At 38.5% G+C, this 27760-nt stretch overlaps 1 protein-coding gene across 4 annotated transcripts in view; it reads right to left on the bottom strand.

The window, feature by feature from the left end:
* SDAD1 (SDA1 domain containing 1) overlaps positions 1-23977 on the bottom strand; it is a 32447-nt gene extending 8470 nt beyond the window's left edge. For 2 of the 4 annotated variants that reach the window (XM_001491061.6, XM_005608701.4), the window contains exons 1-17: positions 23713-23977; positions 16976-17080; positions 16416-16514; positions 13731-13841; positions 12122-12193; positions 11890-11990; positions 10854-10911; positions 10133-10207; positions 8575-8676; positions 7414-7483; positions 6340-6443; positions 4288-4345; positions 3121-3179; positions 2430-2506; positions 1569-1666; positions 1390-1466; positions 664-793 (exon numbers count right to left, since the gene is read on the bottom strand). In XM_001491061.6, coding sequence (XP_001491111.3) covers positions 664-793; positions 1390-1466; positions 1569-1666; positions 2430-2506; positions 3121-3179; positions 4288-4345; positions 6340-6443; positions 7414-7483; positions 8575-8676; positions 10133-10207; positions 10854-10911; positions 11890-11990; positions 12122-12193; positions 13731-13841; positions 16416-16514; positions 16976-17080; positions 23713-23922 — 1606 coding nt within the window. In that variant the 5' untranslated portion in view covers positions 23923-23977. Of the gene's footprint in view, positions 1-663; positions 794-1389; positions 1467-1568; positions 1667-2429; positions 2507-3120; positions 3180-4287; positions 4346-6339; positions 6444-7413; positions 7484-8574; positions 8677-10132; positions 10208-10853; positions 10912-11889; positions 11991-12121; positions 12194-13730; positions 13842-16415; positions 16586-16975; positions 17081-23712 lie in introns of all 4 variants that reach the window. The other 2 variants (XM_014738752.3, XM_070263690.1) reach the window with 1 other exon arrangement.
* Between the last annotated feature and the right edge of the window lie 3783 nt (positions 23978-27760).

The following is a 27760-nucleotide window of genomic DNA, read 5'->3' as shown; positions in this document are numbered from 1 at the left end:
TTCTACCATTCCTCACTCATCATTCAAGACATAGCTCATTGCTCACCAGCTCCTTGAAGCCTCTTTTGAACCTCTGAGGTGGACCTGACCTCTCCCCTGCCCTTATGCCCTACTCCAATCATAAAGCCTGTTAATGCTTTATTGGATGTTTTCGAAAGGCCAGGGCAGGAACGATATCATTCATCTTTACTTTTACAGTGGTCAGCTCATAACTAATGCTTAAAAAACCTTTGTTGAAATAATGAATGAACAAATAGGAAGAGACCGGACCCTAGCAACCAATGCAATAACCACTAACCCTGGAAATCAACAAGCATTCTCCTTCAACAGGAGAATCTGGAGGACTGCTAAGGACTAATCCTCATCATTTTTTTCTAGGCAACTAACAAAAAATCATTATCTTTCCCAAGTGCCAACCAGGAAGCTTTGATAAGGGGCAGCCACTTTGAAGGACATGAAAAGGCATCTCCTACACTAGAATGTAAGTTCCCCAAGAGCAGAAACCATGTCTATTTGACCCCCAATGCTTGTAACAATTCTTGGCAAGTAGTTATTGCTCAGTAAATATCTGCTGAATGAACGTTGAAACGGCATAAAGATTTCAAGGTCAATACAGATATAGAAGTGACTTTTGTCCTGAATAATGGTGAAATAAAAATGAACCTTCATCGTTTTCAGCATTCTCTTCTTCTTTTTCAACTTCCAGAATTTCTGCTCCTGGAATGTAATCTTTAGCATCTAATTCTCCATATTCTTGCACTCTTGCTTCTATGGAGGCCTCTGTAGGTTTACCCTAAGGGAAAGAACACTGTTTTTAATAAGGTGCTTGGATTGCAAAACATTATTCATGTGAAGGATTCTCTAGGATTATAAATTTAGAAGGGAAAATCACAAAAAATGGAAGTAATCAAATGACAAAAATAGTTCACTTATGTCTTAGGTCAAAATAAATCCTCTAGCCAGGACTCTGCCCACTATTTTCTTGCTTTCTTCTGATCCAGATCAAGAAACTGGCAGTTATCACAGAGTAACTGCTGACTCTTAAGTCTCAAGATCACCATCTGTTACACACATGCAGCTTCCCTCCTAACTTGAAAGAGGTAGAATCTGGCTGGGGAATAGCCTGTTAAATACTGGCATCAGCTAAAGACTTGAAACAGCCTATTAGGTCTATAACACTCACACATCACCAAAGAGCATGAATCAACTACAAAATATTTAAGGCAACGGTATTCAATCAACTGTATTCTGAGCTTAAAGAATAAAACTATATGTATCACAAATACTTATAATGGAAAGACCACAAATACTAAAACTCAAACTGTAGAAAATTACTCTCACCTTTCTTGAGACCATACCTTTAGATCAACACATGTATGCTTTACCTACCCGGAATTTCTTCTGCAACATCTGAGGATTCAGTGTTCGGAAGAGTTGAATCAAAGTTCTAGCAGACATCATCACATCTGTAAAATAATATCTTTAATTAGAAACTTCAGGGCAAAGAATCTATTGAGGTAAAAATGAATCACTCTATACTCTTCAATCTACCAAGAATAAAAATTTACTTTTATCTTTGTGGGTTTTATACTGAGCCAGGTCTTGGAGAAGTTCTTCAGTCATGGCTAGAGGACATCGAGCTGTTATCTCTTTTATAGCATTGATTCTAGAAAAGGAAAAACAAGTGAAAAAACCAAAAGAGCAATTTCATGTGGTTCAACCCAAGACGGTTCCCTAAAAAGACTAAATCAAAAGGAATATAGGTTGGGTTTATAGGGTTTGGGTCTCTAAAACTGTAGCATGGTGGAGAATGTGAGGGTGGGCAGCCTTAGAGGGCTTTTATTCTAGACAGTTTATAGCTATTTATTCTATTAGTGGAAAAAGAAACAGTGTCTTCTCTGTAAAGTAAATCATGGCAGCATTTATTTGCCAACTCTAAGGGGAAAAAAGTACTAGGTCAAGTAAGAAAAGTTGAATGTCTTTAGGGCTGTTACCCCAGTTGCTCAGCAAAGCAGGACAGATTAGACGATCCTTAAACCATTGCTCACACTTATTTTTGAATTAATCAAAAGGGCCACTGGAATTAAACAGTTATTCAATAATAAATCACTTGTTCCAGGGGAAGATATGAGTTCAGGTTAAGAGAGAGGAGAAAAACAATTAGATTGCCAAATAATAATTCATTTGAAAGAGTAAAGCTAATAAAAAAAACAAAGTGTTCATTAAAAGAACAAATATCTTTTCCTCAGCTCCCTCTTCTAAATTCTGACCAATAAAATAAAAATAATAAGCCTTCTGAGAAGACTGAAGTATATTTAAACTGCTTCTCTAGAGGCCATATTGCCAGCTGAAATCTTTTATCTTGGTAACATAAAGCAAACCTGGTACATTAAAAATATATCCACTGCCTCCAGCCACATTTTACATACCCTACTGTCATGACTTCCCCAGAGTTCTTGTCGGTAACAAAATTGTTGGCCACGGTCATAAGCAATGACTGAATGATCTGAATGGAAATAAAAGAAAAGAGATGAGTGCCGGTAAAACGTCTGCACCTACTCAAACACTTGAGGATGAAGGGTCAACAGATTATGCACAATGGAAAAACAGCCCTCCACTTTTGGTGGAATCAATTTGGAAGCAATCACGACTGAGGAAGACAGACATGAACATACTCCACTATGAGTTTCAGTCTTCTTGACTTTTCTCAGATTAAATTTTCCTCTCCTTTATTTTTCAATATGGATTAAAAAAACTGCTTTGACTCAGGATAATCCAGCGCTATTTTAATCAAAGAAAATAATTATCAGCTTTGAAAAATAATCACTATAAATTTACTGATATTCTTGACATCCCCATCATAAAATCTGGCAATTAAACAAAATCAACAACTTATCCAAAATGAACTTTACTTTCTAGCGTAAATTTTCTTTCGTTTCTATAACTGAACTTCTGTGTCTATCTCCTTAAGAGTTAGTGCCTCTTCCACTTACTTTATTTAAAAAAAAAAAAAGGAAAGGAGGGACAGACAGTAATCTCTGTGGGAGATTATTGGCACTTAACACTGGCACTTTTATGCATGCATCAGATCCAGACACAAGTAGCTTTAAGAATTCTCACCTCTGGGGGTACTAAGTGATGAGATGCTTGTGCAGCAAAAAGAAGGATCTTTGTTACTTCTAAAAATGTAAGAGATCAGAAAGGTCATAGTCAGTTTATCACTCTGCCCCTTAGGCCTACAGCAAACATGCAGGCACATGCTGGCCTTAATGCTATTGTTGCTTACTCCATCTGGACACCCAATTCCCACATATCTGCATGGCTCACCCCCTCGCTTCCTTCAGGTCCTCATTCAACTGCTGACTTGTCAAAATGTCTTTCCTGGCCACATAATCTAAAACAGAACCCACCCCAGGACTCCCTATTGTCCTTACTCTGCGTCCTTTTTCTTCAAAATCTTTATCTTTACTTGGACGTATTACACACAGCTCTGTCTAGATCTCCCTCTAGAATGTAAGCACTTTGCTTTATGGTCACTGTAGAATCCTTGGGTGTGTAGCGCAGTACGCAGCATAGTAATTACTGAATAAGTGAATAAATACAAACATACACATATACACACACATTCTCCCTTTTAAGGGGCAGTATATACAAAGAATGAGGTCTATGGCAAAAGAAAGAAGTGAGATAAATCCTTATTTGTCATTTATTTGCTGAATGACCTTGGTGTTTTTTCTCTCTTTCTACACCTCGCAGGACTGAAGTGAGGATTAGATGAGATGATATATGTAAAGCATTTACCACAGTACTTGGCTCATGTTAAGTATTAATGAATGTTTGTTTCCTTCCTACAATGATTCAAGTTCAAAGGGAAAAACAACTGTCTCTTCTTCCTGCTTTTATGTTGTTTTTAACTGAGAATATACACATGGACAATGAAAGCACCAAGATAAAATCCTGATATCTATTACAAAGTTACAGTAAAAGATTGAACTTCTTTTAAGGAATTTGCCACAGGAGCATTTATGGTATTACAAAAAGACTTGCTTTGAGAAACCAATTTTTGTTTTTTGTTTTTCCCTAAGATAACTGTTTCTTAAAGTTGATGAGCAGAACAATTAATGCATGGCAAACTCTGGAAAGAAAACATAAGGGTATCCCTCCTCTTCTCTGATACAGAACACACTTCACTCCTAACTCTGTCTTTAATAACTCCAGAACAAAAGACTTTGGATGGTTATTCTAACCCCAAGGCCACCAAAGGAACATTGCAAGTAGGAGGCTTACCTCTTTGGTGCGGCTGCAGAAACCTTTGCATAAAGGGATAGAAATTGAAGAGAAAAAGCTGTGAAAAGAAGCATGCACTCACTTTAATATTTACGCAACTGAAGCTGTAGAGTTTCCTATTTCCATAATGCAATTATATCATCAAGCTCAACTAATCGGGAATCATTTTTCACTTTTGTTTTTTCTCAACAAGCATTCACATCCCAGGATGATTCAATGTGCTGTATTAACCAAGGAAGGCTATGCTGCTATCCTCAATATGTCAAGAAAGAAGAAAGTGTATGGAGAATAAACTAAGAGGAAAAAAGGCAACCAAAAGGTAACATTTTTCTACTTTTAAAACTAGTGTGGCTGCAGAACTAATTTTTTAGTCTTCAACAATAAAGAGGATTACAGGAAGGAACAGCATTGATACTAAGCCTCCAAAGCAAGGGATAAAATAGTAATTCAAATCTGAATAGCACCTAGTATAATCTGATCACCAAAAAACGCACAGTTCTAGTCTTACTATTGGATACCAGTCCACCCACAATGGAGGGATCGCTCTGAGCTCCATATCTTACAGAGAAAATACTAACACGGGAGTCTACCTAGACCAAGGGGACAAGGGTCTAGTTATTAAGCAGTGATAATCTGTAACTTCAAGAGGAACTCTGCAGATGGGCTGGTCTTTTTTAAAGTTCATCATGTGAGAATAAATTAGTTTTTTCTATTTTAGCCACAAAGCAAACTCACGGCCAGAGAAGTAAGAAGTAACAGGAAAGCCTTGGGCTCAATATAAAGACAGATGTTGAAGTGTACTCAGTTGTGAAACTCCAGTATCACTCCCATCAGACCATGCTTAAACCACAATTCAATTTTGCTTTCCTATCAAGCCCAAATTCAGGTCTGACATGACATTACAGCACAAATGTAACAAGACTTGAGCTGATAATCCTGCTTTAGGACTGCAGCCCACAGAGAAAAAGAAATGTATTCACTAATATGTTGACAAGTTTTTCTTAGAGAAAGGGAACAAGTGGTTTCACTCATGCGTGTACTTTCATTTTTAACTTGATGTATGTCTATACTGTGTGATTTTCAATAAACAAGCCTGTTTCACTCTTCTTGTTTTATTTAAAAAACTTTCTGAAAAAAGCAACACATTCAGTGATGTTCGGCACAGCATCAGTCACAAGAACAAAATGATAGGGAACAACCTCAATGGTCACTTCTTTATCGCCTAAATTTGTGGGAATCTCTCCTTTTCTACAATGGCAATTAGTCTAAGAGTATGTGTGAAGTTTCCATATGTATACAGAATATATATACATAAATACTACCAAGGAGCTCTTGCAATCTAAATAAATAAGCAGAGAATTCAGCTTTGCAAACAAGACAATCCCCTACTAGAGTGGTCTGGAAGTCAGGAAAGCTACGAAGGGATTAACAAACTGCAAAGTGTAGTAATAATCAACACAAATATATGAGTTATATTGGCTCAGAAAAAATGTGTATGTGGGACAAAGTTGAATAGATAGAAAGTAGAAAAACAGAACACAAAATAGTCTGTCCAGGGGCCGGCCCCGTGGCTGAGTGGTTAACTTTGCATGCTCCACTTCAGCAGCCCAGGGTTTCGCTGGTTCAGATCCTGGGGACGGACATGGCACTGCTCATTAGGCCATGCTGAGGTGGCATCCCACATGCCACAACTAGAAGGACCCACAACTAGAATATACAACTATGTACTGAGGGGATTTGGGGAGAAAAAGCATTAAAAAAAAAAGAAGATTGGCAACAGTTGTTAGCTCAGGTGCCAATCTTTAAAAAAAAAAAAAGTCTGTCCATAAACTGAATACATGTACAATATAACATCCATTCTCATTGATAAGAAAACAAAGTGATAAAAAGAGTTTTTTTCAGAATGAGAGATTTTATTCTTCTGTAAATTGTATGGGTTTAAATGGTTTTGGGGCATAAAGTTAAGCCTCTGCTCTACCTTAGTAGCTTTCCTTTTACCAAGAATAATTCTACTTCTAACATTCACCAAGAGAAGCATAATGTAACTCAAACCTCATGAATTCCCACCAATCTGGAGATGAGGTTCATGAGCATCATCTTCACTTCAAATCTCTCTTTAGAGCTCTCCAGTTGCTTTAGTAGTTTTTCTGCAAAATCTAGAAAGGAGAATATCAGGGAAGTACACTGTGGATCCACGGTCTGTACGACATTATCTAATAGGTGTAGAGAAAGGCAATAGTCAGATCACTGACTCTGGGACAGCTGTGCCTGCAATCACTCTGCTGAACCAGGATAAAAGCAGCAGCAGGACAGAAGGTGAAGACTCACACACGGGTGAATCTACTTCCAGTGGTGCCCAACGTTAAGTCTTAAGGATTCCCAAGATGTTTTGGATCAGCATCTTAAGTGACTGATAGGTGCTCCACTTACTAGAGCCTTGCTCTCCAAGTGTGATCTGCAGACCACCAGCAGCTGGTCTACCTGGGAGCTTGGCAGAAATGCAGAATCTCAGGCCCCACCCCAGACCTACTGAATCAGAATCTGCACTTTAACAAGATCCTCAGGTCATCTGTATAAACATTAAAGTGTGAGAAACTGACAGAGAAGAGGAGTCAGCAAACAATGCTGTACATCAGAGATAGAGAACATTTAAAAGTCCCAATGCCCAGCTGTACCCCATACCAACGAATCAGTGTCTCTAGGGATAACACGGCCCAAGCATCAGCATAGTTTCATAAATTCCCTAGGGGAGCCCAATGTGCAATCTAGTTCAAGAACTAGTGTTCTAGAATAGGGTTCCCCAAACTTTTGGTTTCCACAGACCAATTTAAAAAGAACAAAAAAGGACCAACAAAAGATTGTCAATTTTCAACGTCCACCACTATTGTGTTGTTAAAGACATGAATTGCAGAGTTGTTCTTCTACATTTGTCCTATTTTGTTGTGCACTGGGAATCACTGCTTTAGAACATAATTCTCCAGGCTACAACCAACTGGCAACAACTAAGTATTTACTGACTACTAATTAAGTGCCAGGGATCTGGTATACCCTAGTAACCCTAAAGGTAGAGAACTAAATAGGCAGAGAGAAAGCCAATAAGGACTTCGGAAGTCATAATTATAGTACCTTGGGGATCATGAATCAAGTGAATAGCTGAAAAATTAAACACCTCTGGTTTTTTCTTCTTCTTTTGTTTCTGAAAGAAAGGGAGAGGAAAAACGTTTACATCCTGAATTAGTGATGAGGCCCCTGGGATTAAATGTGCTAACGTGCTAAAAGCTGTTATCAAGTCTACCATACTACTTAAAAAAAAAAATTTCTGTTCCAAAAACCTTTCTTTAAACCAGAAGAACTAAAGGTGGGATCTGTCTTTTAAGATTAAACCTTGAGAATGTTCAGTGTCTTCAATAAATGGCGTTAGGAAATCTAGACAGCCACATGAAAAAGAATGAAACTGGACCACTATCTTACACCATACAGAAAAATTAACTCGAGATGTATTAAAGACTTGAACACGAGACCTGAAACCATAAAAATCCTAGAAGAAAACATCGGCAGGGGCCAGCCCAGTGGCGCAGCAGTTAAGTGCGTAAGTTCCGATTCTCAGCAGCCTGGGGTTCGCCGGTTTGGATCGTGGCTGTAGACACGGCACCGGTTGGAAAGCCATGCTGTGGTAGGCATCCCACGTACAAAGTAGAGGAAGATGGGCATGGATATTAGCTCAGGGCCAGTCTTCCTCAGCAAAAAGAGGAGGATTGGCAGTAGTTAGCTCAGGGCTAATCTTCCTCAAAAACAAAACAAAACACATAGGCAGTAAGCTCCAAGCTTCTAGTTCAACTAGAAGAAATAAAAGCGATTTTTGCCTTTTAAGATTAAATCTTGGAAATGTTCCAATTTAAGGCTTAAAAGAATTTGGAAACATAACATTAAAAAACACACAAGGGCCAAATTAATGATTTTCACAATAATCATTACAAAATATAAAATGTACTTCATTCATGCATTCTTCTGAGAAGACATATCTAGGACAGATACCCTAATACAGGCCATCTTGATCAGAACAAGTGAAAAGTGAATTTAATCAAATTAATTATTCAAGTTACTGATTTTGCTAGAGCTGAAAACATGTATTCATCTAAAAAATTAGTGCTTAAAAATTCATCATACAAGTTTAAGTCTTTCAAAAATGCTATTTTTTTAATTTCAAATTCTTAAAAGCTTTTGCTAAAAAATACATTATTTTGCATTCTAATGATTCCTATCTCATTTCCCAGGTACAAGTCTCACCTTGAGTACTTTCATAGCCTTTTCCAACCTCTTCTTGTGTTTGGAGCTTTTCTTCCCTGTGGCATACTGTACTAGCAGGTCTCTTGCTGTTGGTCCATCGTCCTGAAGAAGAAACTACTTTGTAAGAGTGTAAACAAGGAAAATCTGCATAAAAGCAAACAGTAATCCTTTCAACCACTTCTTTGTACTTATACTCTTTGCACACAGCTATTAAAAATAAATATGACTTAAAATTCAATAAAAAATATTTGCCCCTGTGCACAAACAGGCACATACAGAGATCTTTCACTGCAGCAGGATTGTTTTTACATTTTGCTTTTAATTTTTATTGCAGTATAATATACAGACAGAATGCAACTTTGTTTTTTTGTGAAAAAATAAACTGGAAATAAGTATGTATCAATAGGGAAATGCTCAAACTATAATACATTCATATTCTGAAATATTATGTAGAGGTTAAAAGAATGAGATAGAGCCATATGTACTAATGTAAGAAGACTGAAATGCATTGGTACATCTCTATAGATCAATACAAAGAAAGTAGGCTGCAGAATAGTACATATATTATTTATGTAGTTTTTAAAAATCTGCTACACATGTAAGGCAATATACACATACAACCATATATAAATGTGTAGGAAACAAAATGGTTATCTGTGAAGTAGAAATCTATCTAGGAAGTGGAAATAAGACGTGGTAAGAAAACTATCTATCTATAGTGTCTGAAATTTTTACAATAAGAATTACTATTCATACACTTAATAAAATAACAAAATGAATTAAAAGATGTTATTATGTACTCTAGTATTCTTGTCACCAAAATGCTAAAACGGGAAGAAAAATTTTTCTTTTAGAATTTCCTCCTTTTATTTTATGTTTTTTTGTTTTGGTGAGGAAGATTGCCCCTGAGCTAACATCTATTGCCAATCTTCCTCTTTTTGCTTGAGGAAGATTGTCCCTGAGCCAACACCTGTGCCAATCTTCCTCTATTTTATACATGGGATGCTGCCACAGCACAGCTTGATGAGCAGTCTGTAGGTCCACATTTGGGATCTAAACTCGCAATCCCCAGGCTGCTGAAGCGGAGCGCACTAACTTAACCACTACGCCACTGAGCCAGCCCCTCCCTTTTAGTTTTAATAAGAAACATCTTTTAATAAAGAACATTTCATGGTATCATAAATCTTGATTTTTCCTTTTAAAAATGCCATATTATTCCTCTCCTTCTCCCTACTCTAAACTTCTATGATGTCAACATGCTACCTCAAAAACATGCTGGCAGCAATCTTCATTCTAAATTTATACAGTGAAATATAGGTATAGCTTTAGAACTAAGAACAAGGCTGAATGAATCTAAGTTTTATCAGTTATTTAACCAGTGTTACTAAATTAAGTGACAAACTCTAAACAGAATAAAATCTCCACATGGCAGTACTCAATAAAGGATGAAGGTGACATATAAGTTTCTATCTAACTTGAGCAGTCACCGATTTTATAGTCTGTACTGAGAGCAACAATGAAATCTGCAAAGTTCAGAAGCATCTAAGGTTAAACTAACCTCAGATTCTGAGTCGCTGTCCTGTTTCTCCTCTTCATCTTTCCCGAGGAAGAATGTCAAAGCAGCAACTAATATCTAAGGACCAATCAGAATAAAGTCAATTACTTAACCCAGCTTACAAAAAAGAATAAACACTTTCATTTATTTTTAAAAGTATAAATAAATACTTTTATTCACTTTAGACATACATATGAAGTAGGATCTGAAGAAAAAAAATCAGAGTGGTGGAATTTGGGTTCATTTTTCTTAATTAAAATATAATGTTTTTATAATGTTATGTGTCCTATAAATATGTAATTAAAAAAAATCTTCAACTAGATAAAAACAGCCAGATTCCACATAGTTGTTACCCTTCAAGTAGGCTGTCAAGAATTTTAACAACCTACACAAGAAAAGGGACATTACAGCCCTTCTAACAGAAAGTCAAATCCAGTCCTTAAATTTCTTTCAGCTGTGCCTGAGCCCAATAGAAGAAGAGTCAAGAATTACAGACAAAAACATGAATAAATGCTAAGGCTATCGTTTAATACGCATGATAATTTTGTGTGACTCCTCTAAAGCAGATGACCCAGGGAAGCAGTCAAAGCACAAAGAAAGCACTACTAAACATGCACTGCGCGTCTGCACACTACCGCCTCCTCACAGCCCCATCTCCTTCACCTTCTCTCCGGAGAAGCACACCATCACAGAGAGGCCTTCACACAGGCCTACAGGCGCTCACCTTGGTGACCTTAGAGAAACACGCAGTTGTGATCACGTTGACAGTTTTGGCATCGTTCCTGGGGAAAGACAAATGAGTGTTTTCAAGTAAATTTTCATTCTATTGTATTTTATAGCATAGACAATGACACAAAATAAACAATATAATAAGTATTTCTGACATGTTAGAATTCATAGTGGTAATATTTTAAAAAGTCATGGTTGCTATATAATCAACCACAGGTGAATATTCAATCAAAGTTTAGCCCAGTTTTATGTCAGAAAATTACACAGCCATTAAGATGGACTTTTTGAAGAGTTTTTCATGACATAGGAACCTACTCATGTGAAAAACAGTAACAACAAAAAACAGAATAAAAAACTATAATACAGCAAAAATTCCAACCATATTCAAAAATTCATGTTAAAGAAAAGACAGGAGGCAATATCATAAAATATTAATGTTGACTGTCTCTGGGTGGTGGGGCTATCAATAATTTTTTTAAAAAACTTTTCTAGCTTCTCCAGATTTTCTGCTGCAATGAAAACTACTTTTATATTAAAAAAAAATAGCGATCAAGAAAAGCAAGAGACAAGAGTTGGGGACACTGTATCAACAAGCCAAAGTTTATGAAACATGATTAATTTACAGATAGAGGATAAATTGACTTGAAAATCTTCAGAGAGGCAGAGTAGAAAGAGCTCAGATTTTTGGAGTCAGACAGATATGCGTTTAAATTTCAACTCTGCCCTTTATTAGCTATAAAACCTAAACTCTCTGAACTTCCGTTTCATTACCTAAAAGATGGGGATAATTCCAGATAAGCTGCATTACACTGTTCTGAAGGTTGAAGGAGATAATGCGAAGTGCAGGTGCTCAAGAAACGGTAGCCAATGTTATTAGTTACTTGGATTATCTCTGTATTTTTACTTACAATTTAATCTATGACAGAGATATATTAAAGAGCTCAAGATCAAAAAAAAAACTTATGTGCTCTGTAGTAATTACAAATGAATAAAAGAGTCTATTTCTCAAGAGACAAATACATATATGTTACCAAATGTTTCTTCTGTAGAGTTCGATCATCACATCCAAAGATATCTTGGCTGCAGTTGCATTGCTGTCTCTTAACATGGTGTACATGAAATTCTGCAATACCTGAAGAAAAAGAAGAGAAAGAAAAAAACCCACATATTATATGACTCCATTTATATGAAATATCCAGAGTAGGCAAATCTAATATACTGATGGTACAATGCTCTTAACATGGAAAACAAAAGAGTACTTACTATATTCACTTTATTATTCTTGTGTTTTGCATTTATATTCTTGATATCAGTCACAATATGAGTGTATAAAGTCTGAGGAAAAGAAACAAAAACATTTACATATAAACCAACATTTCTCACCTTGCTCAATTTGGAGAAAAGTACAAATGTACAAAAGGATTTACTTTTCATTCTATCACAAAAGACACCAAAAACAAATAAAACAAAAAGCAGCAGCTAAAGCAAAAGGAAAACTACCCTCAAAAGGTTATACATGGAGCTACCATAGGGAGCAATTCCACTCTCAGTTATATACCCAAGAGAAATGAAAACGTGTTTCCAACTAATATTCACACAAATATTCATAACAGCATTACTTGTAAGAGTCAGAGTAGAAACAATCCAAACCTCCATTAACTGATGAATGGATAACAAATGTGATACAACCAGACAATGAAATATTATTTGGCAACAAAAAGTAATGAAGTACTGATACATGCTACAACATGGATGAACACTGAAAACATTACGCTAGGTGAAAGGTCAGTCAGGAAAAACCACATATTATACAACTTCATTTAGATGAAATATCCAGAGTAGGCAAATCTATAGAGACCAAAAGTAGATTGGTGGTTGCCTATGGTTGGGATAGATGGGGGGATGAGAAATCACTGCTAATGGGAATGGGTTTCTTCTGAGGGTGGTATAAATGTTCTAAAATTCACTGTGGTGATGGCTGCACAACTCTGTGAACATACTAAAAACCACTGAATTGCACACTTTAAATGGACAAGTTTATATGAATTATGTCTCAATAAAATTGTTATTTAAAAAAAGGAAAGTTACTCCATTTATTGAGCCCCTAAGTGCATGCAAGAAGATACTGGGACTTACATAGATATCACTGGTACCCAAAATATTTTCCCATGGACCACTTTTATTCCATAAGCTAAACTAAGAAGTACAATTGCTAAAATCACATGGTTGAAGTGTCTTAATACTTTGAAAATAACTTTAAGTTAATAAATGTAAACTTAACTTTTATTTCTTAAATTTCTCTGATAAACCTTCAGCTTCTGGTCTTATATAAGCAAATACAAAGTCATAGGGAAATACTAATAACAACAAGAAGTGAGCTGTTTTGGGGAGAGGGTGGGAGCAGTTATAGCTATGAGTGTCCAGTCCATGCTGTGATTTAGCTAGTCGGTATAGTGCAGTGGAAAAGGGCTTGGGTTCTAGAGCCACACTGCCTGGGTTTACGTTCTGACCTTACCATTCAGAAGTTGTGTGACCCGGGGCACATTACTCTATCACTCTGTGCCTCAGCCTTTCCAACTGTAAAATAATAATTCTCCTCCTCCTCCTTGTTCTATGTCATGGGGTTTTGTGAGTAAAGAAATAAATATGTACAAGCTCTGAGAATGGTACCTGGCAAAAAGTAAGCATTCAATAAATGTTTAGCTACTATCACTACGATGCATGCACACAATGATTTTTTCCTATTAAAATGATTCTTAAATGTATCCAATAATGTGAAGCATCAAGAATTCAAAGGATTCCAAACTCTACAAGTTTTATGTTACTGCAAGGAAGAGTGACATAGAACAAAGAAAGCAATTTTGCTCCTTACCTTTCGCAGAAGCTTATCATGGCAACGCAGAAGTTCAAAGAAGAGTTCTAGCAAACTTGATGGATTGATGAGATTCTTATTTCTCAGCAAGATCAAAGCTTTGCAAAATGTCTCAGGGAGGAAAAGAAAACATACTATAAGACAATGACAAAGTTAAGATGAGAAAATGGAGCATGTATATCCCAAAAAAGCATAACGTCTTCTACTAACTAGGCATTATTCTAGGCATCAGAACAGAACACAGAGTCTCTGCCCTCATGGACCTTACACTGGGGGTGGAGCAGAAGAGGGGACAGACAACCTAGTAAGCATATAAACAGGTGTATCTCAGATAATGATAAGTGTCACAAAGGAAGTAAAATAAGGTAATATAATTGATACATAGTGACTGAGGGAGGGCTATTTTATACAGGGAGGTCAAGGAAGTGTCAACATATGACAAACTCTAGTGATCAATGAATCCACAAAGATAAGAAAGGTGGGGTAACAATTACATAACACACTAAATTGAAATAAACAATCTGAATAAGGCATTCTTTTGAAGTACTCTTAGTTTTAAGAACGGCCCAGCAGCAGTGGTAGCACTCTTGCTTACCAGCAACTTTCATGAGTACCCTTCTTACCCAAATTTTGGCCTCTAATACTATCCTCCATTAGACAGAAGACATAATCCTTGGAGAATAGTTGATTCCAAGTCTTGGGGCAGGAAAAACAGTAAGAAAAAGTTTGGAACTATTTCTCCCAGAATGCAAGGATGCTTCCACAAACATCAAGGGTATTGCTAAAGGGACTAAAAAACTCCCACTGGCCAGGTAGTGACAACTTGAACATAAAATAATAAAAATAGTAATGCTTAGAGAAGAAATGAATAAAAAGTACATAAAAAGGTAATCACAATGTCAAAGAAAGAGAAATGTAAAAAATTCATTTTATTGATTTTATTAAAGTTAATATATACATGGGTATTTTGTTTCTTCCACTAAGAAATACAGTCTGTTTCCATCAGTGGCAGGAAAGAGGGAACAAAAACTTGGGAATAATTCAAAAAGCCCTAGAAAAATAGGATATATACTAGGTAGAAAGAAAGTCCAGCAGTCAACAAGGACTGGCAGTTATCATAACAGCCAATTAAAAAGAGGATCTACCAGTGTGTTCTAAATGATTCCTCTAAAGAGAAATGCTAATTACACACTCAATCCCTTGATTCCTAGCAAAGGAAAGCTCTACTATTATTTTTTAATAATCATCATAAAACATTATAAAGAAACATACCCACATATTTATTTATTCATTAATGCCTGCAGACCAGTTTGGTTGGGTACTTTTGGTCACACAAAACTTAAAGAAAACCTAATTACTTGGAAAGACACTAAGTCTCTATACTCAAACTTTCAAATCTGTACAATATATAGGAACTTGAAAAGTTCCATGACATAAGTAAGTCTTCCGACTAGTGGTTCAAGTTTGAAGCCTCTTGGGCTGTGCTGCCAGGTCCGAAGTCCCAACCGAGAGTCAATGAGTTGACAAGCCAGAGCCTGCAACCTTGACTAGTCTGAGATGGTATTCTTTTTCTTTTGGGTCTAATCAAATTAATAAAATCCTAGAGAAGTATAATAACTGTAGAATTACAGAAAGCTGGGGGAAATGTAAGAATAAGAAATCAGGTTGAATCTATGGATTTAGCATTTTTACAAGTTTTGGCATAGGATTAATATGTTTTGTGATCATAATATTTGTGTTAAATTCTACCTGCTATTTGACAAGCAGATGTATGAAATTTGAAAATGCCTTAGGTTGGGTTCCCTAGAAACAGAGTCGATTCATTATAGTGATTTGTCCAGAGTATGCTCTCTTCTGGAAGGGAAGTAAAGGAAGCAAGTTAGGACAGAGAAAAGAAAAGGTGAGCAAGGATGTGTCCTTGTCTGGAGACTAGCTTTAGCCTGATCACAGAGAAGCTCTGGAGCGCAGATTGTAAAACAAAGTTGGACCCATCCTGAGGAAAGGGGCTGGGCTTTTGTACCTCTGGGTTAGTCAGGTATCAGGTGTGGGCTGGGAAGGCAACCTCCCAGGTGCTAGGGCTCACATTTACCTGAAGACAATGCTCAAGAGAAAGGGCAGCTGGGGGCCATTCGCAGCCAACATTTACTGCAGGTGGGGAAAATGGGAGCACTGGCCTGGTAAAGGGGATCTCAGCCAGGACCCAATGTCAACCACTAAAGTGACAATGTTTAAATGCTCAAGCTGGTTATGTAATGGATAAATTTATAAATTAAGCATTCTAAAAAGTTTAAGTTGAATTAGGGCTCCTGAGGCATATGATATTTGAATAACTAGAAGGATGCATATGAGATTTGAATAACCTATTCCAAAGAGGGAATAGAGCATCCTGGCAGGGTTAGCATGCTGAAAAACAGAAAGATCAGAGAGAGAAGTGGAGCAGAAAAGGAGATGAGGTCAAAAACCCAGGCAGGAAGCAGATCATATAGGTACTTACAGGCCACATTAATAACTTTGAGTTTTATTCTAAGCATAAATGAGAAGACATAGAAAGATTTTAAGGAAGGGATGATACATTCCCATTTACATTTTAAAAAGATGTTTACCTGAGAGGCTGTTCTCATTTAAATACGTATTACACACACATATGAACACCACACAATTTATCAATCCAAACACTGGTCCTACCATTCGAAGATCTGGATCCAAGACAGTGTGATTGTAGGAGAGAAGATCTTTCAGCTCTTGAGGAAAGTTACTTAAATGTTCTGGATAGCAGTGACCAATCTGTAACAAAGCAAAGGCTCTTCTGAAGTTTCTCTCTCTCTTATAATTCATATGCACATATTTAGGATGTTCTGCAAAAGGAGAGTAAAAGGCTCTGTTTCATAGAAGTAGATGGTTCCAAATCGTCTCTTTTTCTTCTACAAGCTGACTTCTCTGACTTCTTTCATATTTCCTCTAGTCTTAGTAAATTAAGTGTGACATGATTCAGAATCTGCTTTTATAATGAATTTGATAAAAACAAGTAGTTTGAAAGTTTTGCTCTAGCTGGTTCTGAAATGCTCTGGTGAAATCCTCTAACTTAACACAGAGAGAAAATAAAATCTGCAAAAAGGGAGTTAAAAAAGTTTTTTTAAATTAAGCTTCCGGTCCCAAATGAAATGATATTGTATATTACCAGAAAAATACTCTGCAAACTACGTGTAACAACTGGTCTTTGTTTCACTCAGAAATTATCTTCTTACCTGTGCCATAAACATCACCAGCTCTGCCAGTTCTTTGCTAGGTTTATTTGGTTGTAATTTGAAAATCTCCACATTGGATTTGTAGTGATTGTACTGCTGTAGAAACTGTAGAAAAATAAAATTTAAATTGGTCACCTTCTCAGTACAGAATGCAAAATTATTTAGTAGAAGTCTGATAGTGGCATGGAGAAAAAGATGTGGCAAAAGTATGTAGAAACACTACATTTTCCTTATCTGCATTCTTCAAATGAGTTTTGTAAATGCTGAGCATATCACAGGTAATCTAAAGACACTTTCCTTTATCATCAGAAATGTAGGTGGTGTGGTGTAAAGAGCAGTGAAGCAAGAGTCAAAAACTCAGATCCTGGCCCCATTCTGCCATTTACTATCCAAATGACCCCTACACTGTCTATGTATATAGAGCACTCATATCGGCAGAAAACTACTGGGTCAGAAAAAGTAAATTATATCTCAAGTACACTAAGCTCACCAGTCAAAATTCTCCTCTTCTTTTAAATAATTATTAAGATTTTATCCTGGAGTTCTAGATAGAATGTGTTAACAGCCAAAGGCAATAGACATACAGAATTCATGATAATAGCTTCCATTTATTCAGCACTTGCAATGTGCCAAACTTATTATGTACATTATCTCATTTAATTATGTTTAATCCTAACAACAACCCATCAATCTAATGTTAGAATTCACCAGGCCTCAGTTCCATGCCCTACATCTACTCTCCCTTCCTAGACCACAACTGGCCCTGAGCTAACATCTGTGCCAATCTTCCTCTACTTTATGTGGGATGCCGCCACAGCATGGCTTGAAGAATGGTGCTAGGTCCACACCCAGGATCTGAACCTGCAAACCCTGGGCCGCTGAAGTGGAGCACATGAACTTAACCACTACGCCACCAGGCTGGCCCTAGACCACGACTTTAAATTGTGTGTGGGTATGTATGAGAGAGAGAGAGAGACACTATGAGAATGAGTATTTCTTTATATTACCAGCTCTAACTGGTCCAGTGAACTCCAAATTCATACACCCAATTGTCTGACATCTCTATTTAGATATCTAACAGACTTCTTAAACTTAGCATGGTCAAAAAAACACAACTCTTGATTTCCCCAAGAAAACTGCTAGGCCTCCAGCTTTCTCCAACAGTTGGAGTCAAAAGGGAAACCTACAGCCCCTATATGCTTCAGATGAAACTCTCTCTCGACTTCACACTGCCATTGACAGGAATGAGGAGAGGGCCCCAGAACTCAATGTGCTCCTGGTAAGATCCTTATCCCACTTCTTTCCCCGTCTCACCCATGGCCCAGCCACCACTATCTGCCTTGAGATAATCAGGACTAATTTCATTATGTCCTTTTGTTCATCAGTCACCATAAAAGGCTAAGACTCCCAAGCCATCCTTCATCCCCCTCACTCTAACCCCCATACCAGGGGAATCAAGAACTCTCAGAAGGGGCCAAGGCATCTATATCTTTTTTTTTTTTTTTAAGATTTTATTTTTTCCTTTTTCTCCCCAAAGCCCCCGGTACATAGTTGTACATTCTTCGTTGTGGGTTCTTCTAGTTGTGGTATGTGGGACGCTGCCTCAGCGTGGCTTGATGAGCAGTGCCATGTCCGCGCCCAGGATTCGAACCAACAAAACACTGGGCCGCCTGCAGCGGAGCGCGCGAACTTAACCACTCAGCCACGGGGCCAGCCCCCCCAAGGCATCTATATCTTTTAAAGCAGCCCAGTTACTCTGATGCTCTATTGAAATCCTGGTTCTCTTCTGACACAGTGCCACACCATTTTCTTTCCCTCAGCATTGCTGACCCAAACGGTATCTTCTTTGTTTCCCAATGCAACTTCCAGAGCATGAGCATCCTTCTAGATCAGCACCCTTTTCTCCTTGTTAAGCATCCCACTGCCAGCTTTGAATCTTATGTCTTGAGACTCATTACCCCATCCTGTTGTAGTCATCTATGATCTATGGTATTCCCTACATTCCTTGAACATTTCAGTTCTTTATTCCTTGTCTTATCACTCTCTAACAATTCCTGTCATAATTTTTGGTGATTTCATATCCAAATGGGTGGTCTTTCCAATATCCTGACCCATCACTTCCTTGAAGTCTCCTCCTCTAATCATCTTGAAGTCTTACTCCACCTTAGCCCTCACCTCCATGGTGAGTCACATCCCAAATCTTGCCATTACCAATAACTACAACTCCGTCATAATCTCCACTAGAAGCATCCTCGTCTCTAACCACCATCTCCTATTTTCCATCTCTTTTCTGATATTATGCCAACTCCAACAACCCTTCAATCTCACCAGAATCCGCAGTCCATTGAGCTTACTACCTTCCACTCTATCTCACTAACCTCCCCTCCCGAACTTCCCTTCTCATCCAGCTCCAGTTCCAGGACCAATCGTTATAATCACCTCCATGCATGTACTTCAATGCACTTGCTCCTTTCTTTCATCACTGTTTGGCAAATGTCCATCTTGTGCTTTCCTTCTCCAACACTACACTCTCAGAGCTGAGCATGGTTGAAGAAAATCAGCTAACTGGTTTCATTTTAAACTCATTACCACAAACCTCAAAGAGGCTCTGAAGTGTACTCTGCCAATCTTATGGCACTTTCCCCTCTCCTAGGCAACCATTTCATAGTTTGTCTTCTGTCCTCAAAACTTAAATACTTTCTCCACTATCCTTACTCTCAACTGATAACCTTGTCTCTAATTTCATTAAAAGAATATGGTATAAGCAATCTGAGAATAATTTCCATACATTAGTATTCCATTTAACCATCTAGCTCCATCTGAGCTCATATACTTTACCTTCTCTCCTGTTACTAAGAATAAATTATCAGGCCACCATCTAAAGCCAGTCCAATCTCTAAACCCTATTCAGTCTAGGTCTTTGCTCCAGGAGTCTCCCCGCCCATTTTCTGCCTCAACAATTTCTGCCCTGTCGGTATGCAGACATGCTGTTGTTTCTGCCATCCTTAAAAGAAACCTTTTCTTGATTCCACTTCAGTCTTGAGCTTACACTCCATTTCTCTCCTCTTTTCAGAAAAGCTCCTTTAAAAGAGTTGTTCATACTTGTTGCCCAATTGTTTTCCTCTTTCAAAAAAGATTTTTTAATTGAGATATAACTCATATAACATAAATTTACCCTTTCCAAGTGTACAATCCAGTGGTCTTAGTATATTTACAAAGTTGTGCAACCATTACCACTATCTAATTTCAGAACATTTTCATCACTATAGAAAGAGTCACTCTCTATTCCCCGCTACCCCCAGCCCCTGGCAACCACTAATCTACTTTCTGTCTCTATGGCTTCACCTATTCTGGACATTTCATATAAATGGAATCATACTCCCATCAATTTTAAACCTACTCTCAGATTTTTGCACCCATTCCTCTACTCAAACTGCTCATATCAGGGTAGCCAATGACATCCAAATCGCTAAATTTAAAGGTCAATTTTCAACATTTATCTTATTTGACTCATCAATATCTGACATGCCTGGTCTCTCCCTCCCTCAGGGAACACCTTCTGTACTTGGCTTCCAGGACACTAACTGGTTTTCCTCCTACTTCATTGGCTTCTTTCTTAGTCCCTTTTGCTAGTTATTTAGCAACTCACTAGCCTGTAAATGTTGGGGCTTCCCAGGACTTTCTCTACCTGCCAGATCTAGAATCTAATCACTTTCATCACTGTTACCATTTTGGTCCAAGCCACCATCATCTCTTGCTCCTAACTGGTGTCTCTGCTTCTATCTTTGCTCTCCTACATACAATCTATTCTCAAAACAAGGCAGCCAGAGTGATCCTGTTCTCCTACAAGGCAGTTCATGTTTTCCTCTGCTCAAAACCCTGTAAAGATTTCCACTTAACTCAGAGTAAAATCCAAAGCTCTTGAAAACAGCTAGGTCTTATAAGATATGGCTCTATTTCACCTCATACTACTCCTGCTTTCCTCATTCCCCATACCAAGCCACACTGGATTCTTTCATAGCCCTCAAACCCACCAGGTACATTCCTGACCCAGGATCTTTGTATCTGCTGTTCCTTCTGCCTAGATCGCTCTTCCTCCAAACATCTGCATAGCTCTCCCTCACCTCCTTCAGGTTTTTAGTCAAAGATTATCATCTCAAGAAAGCCTCCCTTCACTATCCCATTTAAAATTGCAACACCTGCCTCATCCCCAACATATATACTGGTACGTTACATCTTTTCCCACAGTATTTACCATCATTTGACATCCTCTGTATTATATGTCAATTTACGTCCCCTCCTACTAGAACATAATTTAATGAGAAAGGATTTTTATCTTATGGTTCACCACTATAGTCCCAATGCTTAGCACATACTGAATGAACCTCAGCAAATGTCACTATCATCTACCTAGGTGCAGAAATAAAAAACCTGAGTCATCCTTCATTCCTTCATTTTCCCTTATCTCCCACATCTGCTCCACCAGGAGTCCTACCAGCTCCATCTCCATGTAGAGCTAGTCCCATTCTGTCCACTTCTCTCCACTTCTGTTGATAACTACAGTGGCATCACCATCCCTTGCCTAGACATTCCAACCGCTATTATATTAGTTACCCTGCTTCCAGGCTTGCTTCTCTACACTCCATTCTATATTTAGCCTCCAGAGTAAATTTTTAAAAATATAAATCAGATCATGTCACATCTATGTTTAAAACTCTTCAATGGCTCCCCAATGCCCTAAAAGAAAACTTTTAACTCTCTACCATGGTCTAAAAGGCACTGCATGATCTGACCTCTGCCTGCATTTCCCACACCATTTTCCACCACCCTCTTCCGTGCTCACTACACTTTAGCCACACTGGCTGCCTCTCTACTTCTTTTCCACCAAGAGCTCCTGCACTTCTTATTCCCTCTGTCTAGAATGCTCTGTCTGGCTCAATATCATCACAGCAGAGAAGCCTTCCCAGTTCATGGGATCTAAATCAACAGCCTCCAATTCTAATGTATTCCTATCCAGTTTTACTATCTTGATGACAACTTATTTTTTTTTTTCTTTTTTTTGAGGAAGATTAGCCCTGAGCTAACATTTGCCGCCAATCCTCCCCTTTTTGCTGAGGAAGACTGGCCTGAGCTAACATTCGTGCCCATCTTCCTCTACTTCATATGTGGGACGCCTACCACAGCATGGCTTTGCCAGGCAGTGCCACGTCCACACCCGGGATCTGAACCGACGAACCCCGGGCCACTGAAGCAGAAAGTGCGCACTTACCCGCTGCACCACTGGGCCTGCCTGACCAGTTTTACTTTCTTAATAGTCCTTACCAGATATGTCTACCATCACCAGAGCATAAGTTCAAGAGAAGAACGCTCTCATTTCTGTCTCATTTATCATTGTATCTCCAGTGCTTAGAATTATACTGCCACACAGTAGTCACAACACGTGTGGATTTGCATAAATATTTAAGTGAATGAACAAGCAATCCTGCGAGGTAGGTATTATCTCTTTCTTACATACTAAAATGCACACACAGGCTCAGTGAATAACCCTCCATGGTTACACAATTGGTCAACGGTAGGACCAGGATTTAGAGTTAGTTTTGAAACCAATGCTTTTAAACACAGCGCTAGATGGACTCTCAACTATTACTCTGTCAATGGTTGTACAGTGCTTTACACATCTCAAAGCCTTGCATATATTACTTAATTTCCTGTATTTATTCCTAACTCTTTATTTTGACCACCTTGATCTTTGGAAAGGCTCTCTCCACTAGTGACCTAAACCACTGCGACTATTCGTTAAGAAGCATTTATGTAAATATTTCTACGTGAAAATCTGGGGGAGGAGGGAAATGAGAAAAGCAATCAAAAAATAAATAAATGTGTTAGCCATTGAATAAATCACAACCTAGTGAGAACGAAGCACAAACAAGTAATTGCAGAAAATGCCCAGCAGAGATACCTGTCTAACGCGTGTCAGACAAATGAGTGTCTGAAGAAAGCACCTGACAGATGACTATATCAAAACCACCGTTTTCATCTTCTCATTTCTCTGCTCAAACGCCCTTAATATTCACAATTTGTATCAGGTCAGTATACAAAGTCCCCCCACAACCTGGATCTAATCTAATTTTTCAATCTCACCGTTTCCCGAAGCAAATTCTGACATCCAGGTCATGCCAGCTTCCGATGAGATTGAATCCTGGTTAAACTAGATATACTAAGCTCCTGTGTCTGCCTCTCATACTTGAGAATCCTCCCTCCTTCCCAAAAGAGCCCATGGCACAGAGCGTGCAGGCTCTTGGAAACAGACACCAGTCGAAAGCATCCTAACATACAACTCATCAAGTGTTACCGACTAATTCAAGTTAGAGGACTCAGAAAGGAAAAGGCTGAGAAACCTTCATGGAACTTGGAAGTTGGGGGCGGTCCATTTCTCTCCACCTCTATGAGGTCGGGAGATAAACCCTAAAGCAAAAAGAGGTCTTTAAGGGTGTTTTCGGGGCAGCGGGGTCCAGCGAACAGGCATAAAAGCCAAACCGACAGCAGATTTCCAAACGGTAGGGAATGAACCCTGAGGCACGTCCTTTCCTCAACCCCTTCTCTCCCCGCGAGGGACCCTGAATCCAACTGTAGAACACGCGGCAGGCCGGGATCCCAGCTCCACTCCACGCCTCCTCTCCGCCAGGGTCTGAGCCAGTCCCGCCCGGGCCGCTGGCGTGGCCGCGCCGCTCTCCCACCTCCTCCACGTAGGCCGGCGGGTCCCGCTTGATCAGATTCTGTAACTGCGGCAGGTTGCTGGGCAGCTTGTTATTATTTCTGTTCGACATGATGGCTACAGACTGGCTCCCCAGCGAGGAGCTTGAAGAAAACTCACACCGCCGGCAACCGCCAACCTCCTCAGCTGCGGCTCGGAATAGCGCTTCCGGGCATCGCCGGAAACAGCACATGGGACGCTCGGCCGGCAGCGCCACCTTGGCTCTTAAAACTACACTATGGGGGCCTCCGAGTGTCAAATTTACTCTCACTGCCGAAACGCTCTGTAGCGGTTTATACGAGATTTTTTTTTTCCCCGGGGCCAACAGCTGCTACTACCTAGTATTTCTGAAATAGTCTGAAATCCGAAGATTTTTCTTTACACACATTAGTTTATTTCATCATCGTGACACTCACATGAAACAGACAGATGAGGATTAATAGTTTTTTTAAAATCCCACAGCCTAAAATTAGAAGCTAAAAAAATTCGTGGGGAGTAGATAGTGCTGTCCTATTTTAGAGAGAGGAAAAAAAGCAATGAGGGGCATAAGTTAGTTTTTCTGTATAATTTTAAATACCTATTTTTTTTGTTTTGTTTTTGGTTGTTTCAACTCAACAGAGACAAGGGAAAAGGATGTGGACTGTTGTTTAAAATGTGGTCACGCTGATTGGTTTAAAAATGCAAATTAACTTGTATTTAAAAGTTCACCATTGTTATAACCTTTGTAAGTAGTCTTCAGCCAGAGTTTTAAATTCAGATCCTGGTAATTCGAAGAGAATACATTTCTACAATCTCACATGGTGCAAAAAAAATAGGTGGGGAATGAATGAATGAGATAAAATGTTAATGCAAAAATACACTTGATCATTCACCCTGTGCCAGGCACTGTTCCAAGCATTCATTTGTATTAACTCCTTTAATACTCAGAACAGCCCTCTAAAATAGGCATAATTATCTGCACTTAACAGATGAGGAAACAGGCTCCGACAAGGTTGACTGCCCAAGTTCCTAGCTGGTGAGGAAGCTGGGATTTCAGTCCAGGCAGTCTTGATTGTAACTAGATGAAGAGAAAAGTAGCCTGACAGCTATCAGCTTGTAGCTGGTCTGGCATCAATAAATGGGTAGTGGTATTCTCCTGCTTAAGATAAGCAATTTCACAGAACGTCCACTGCTGCCTGGGTCTTCAGTGACCATGATAGAATGAGCAAAAACAAGACAACTCTGTAATCACATGTGAGCACAAACAAAATCAAGAAGACTGTGCAAACTACAATTAGTTTTTCAGCTGCATTTGGAGAATGGCTAGTCTGTTTATTAGTTATTGAATCAGGCACTTGTGAAGTTTTTAAGAAGTAAGTGTAAGCAATAAATCTTTTTTTAAAAACCCATTCATAGATTTAAATTAAAAAAATGTATTTTGGTTAGGTTGTATTAGTGAGGAAAAGAAGAATTCTGAAAACAATATATTGAAATTATTTAATATAATTCCTGTCAAAATCATAAGCTTATGTACTATGAATATTTATCTTGAGTCACCAAAATGTGATTTATGAATAAAACACTCAGGCCATGTCACAAGATGCAAAATTTATATGTCCGGCACTTGGGGAGGTGCTGGGAATTCATAAATAAATAAGGCATGGGTATTTGCCCTTAGGAAACCTACAGACTAATAAGAGAGACAAATAAACACATTTAAAATGAACAAAAGTGTACTTACAATAGAGCAGTGGGGGCAACAGAGAGGATAAGCCGGCCTAGAGGAATCAGAATGTTTCATAGTTATGGTATGGTTTGATTGAAATCCCGAATGAGGAGGAATTTTTCTGGAAGAGGGAAAGAAAGGCTTTCGACATAGAGAAAATAGCCTATATAAAGGTACAAAAGCTTGAAAAAGTCTGGTGGATTTAAGGGACGGCCAAAAGTTTGATGTGACTAGAGGCTGGGAGGGGAGGGTGCAGCAGGGAAGGAGCTGAGGAAAATGAGTCAGGTGCATTTATGCAGTCCTAAGGATGAAAGGCTTTACAGGCTAATCTAAGGAGGGCATAGAGGTCAGCTCATTTTACCCCTAAACACCCAAAGGCAGGATTTTTTTTTTTTTTTTTTTTTGATAAACGAGAAAACTAGGGCTCAGAGTGGCTAAATGAATATGTATTTAGAGTGGCTCCCTGAATATGTATTTCTTAAATGTTAAATATGGCCATATTATGTGTAATGTGATGCACATATGTTTAATGTATATTAGCCAGATCCACACCAAGAAAACCTCATTTTCATTTCTATATTTAGTCTGGAATTGGTAAAGGAACTTTCCATCTTTTTCTGATCCCTAAATGATTTTTAACCTGAAGTGAGTTATTCTGAAAAAGAAAATCTCCTTTAAATCTTTGCAAAAGAGACTCTCTGGTGCTTATAAGTTGGATCCTAATATCTGGATTCAAATGGATTAAAAATTTGGGGGACGGGGGCTTGCCCTGTGGCATAGTGGCTAAGTTCAATGTTCTCTACTTCAGCAGCCCAGGTTCATGGGCTCAGATCCTAGGTGTGGACCTACACCACTCGTCAGCCATGCTGTGGTGGTGACTCACATACAAAACAGAGGAAGATTGGTACAGATGTCAGCTCAGGGTGAATCTTGCTCAGCAAACAAAAAAAAATTCTTTATTGAAGGGGCCTAGACTTGAGGACAATTTTAAATTTCAATTGCCTAAGAAGCACACTCTTTTTACTTGTATTATATCTTCGTTTGGAGTGCCTTTGAGTCGAGGGGTCCAGACAGCAGCTTGTGCACCAGTTTTGAGTCATTAAGTCTCTATCACAAGTAGTAGGAAGGAGTAAGGTGGGGAAGGGCACCTCCCAGCTGAATTAGCCCTACGAAAGTTCCAAGCAATATAATACTTCTGCATATATCTCGGACAGAATTTAGTGAGATGGATAGTCCTACAAGGGAATCTTTTGGCTGAGCACAATGAAGCTTTGAATAAAGCAAGGAGAGGTCATGCTTTTTTTGAGGAATAAGGAAAGGTTTCATGAAGATGGATGAATTTGGGATAGGTCTTAAAGGATGTGAAGTGTTTTGATATGAGGGGTTACATAGAGGATAAAGATACAATACCTCAATAGGGACAGGTAGTAGTCTCCGTAAAAGTTTATCTATATCATTTATTTCAGAGAACTTTGTGGCATTACTTAGGGAGTACTTCCTTCTTTGTAAAATGAGAGTGTTGAATAAAGCCAATTCTCATGGCAACTGCATGACTTTATTATACTGCCCTTTGGAGGTGCAATCCATATGATGATCAATTGAAGTGTTTCTTTAAATTGATGCGAAATATACTCTCTTTATTCATTTAACCTTATCCAAAGCAATAATATCTGGGAATGATGGGTTCGATGTGCTGGTTATATTTTTTGAATACACGTAAGAATAGAATGCAACATTCCTGAGCCTATCTATGGCCAGCACCTCTACTTCCACATGAGGTCCCATCCTTTATTTTTTGATGATAATGTATTTACTTATTGTACAGCTTTGTTAAGATAGGATTAATGTACAAGAAACTGCCCATAGGGGCTGGCCCCGTGGCCGAGCGGTTAAGTTCACGCGCTCCGCTGCAGGCGGCCCAGTGTTTCGTTGGTTCGAATCCTGGGTGCGGACATGGCACTGCTCATCAGACCATGCTGAGGCAGCGTCCCACATGCCACAACTAGAGGAACCCACAACGAAGAATATACAACTATGTACTGGGGGGCTTTGGGGAGAAAAAGGAAATAATAAAATCTTTAAAAAAAAAAAAAAGAAACTGCCCATAAAGTGTACAATTTTGAGTTTTTATATAGGTATGCACCCATGAAACCATCATCACACTCAAGATAGTGATTATATCCGTTATCTCCAAGTTTTCTTGTGCTCCACCATCCACAAACACCCGTCTGCTTTCTTTCACTGTAGATAAGTGTGTATTTGCAGAAATTTTATATGAGTGATATCATATAGTATCTATTCTTTTGGCTTCTTTCACTTAACATAA

Source organism: Equus caballus, chromosome 3, assembly GCF_041296265.1.
Source record: "Equus caballus isolate H_3958 breed thoroughbred chromosome 3, TB-T2T, whole genome shotgun sequence".
NCBI lineage: Eukaryota > Metazoa > Chordata > Mammalia > Perissodactyla > Equidae > Equus > Equus caballus.
This window is presented reverse-complemented; position numbering and strand designations above follow the sequence as displayed.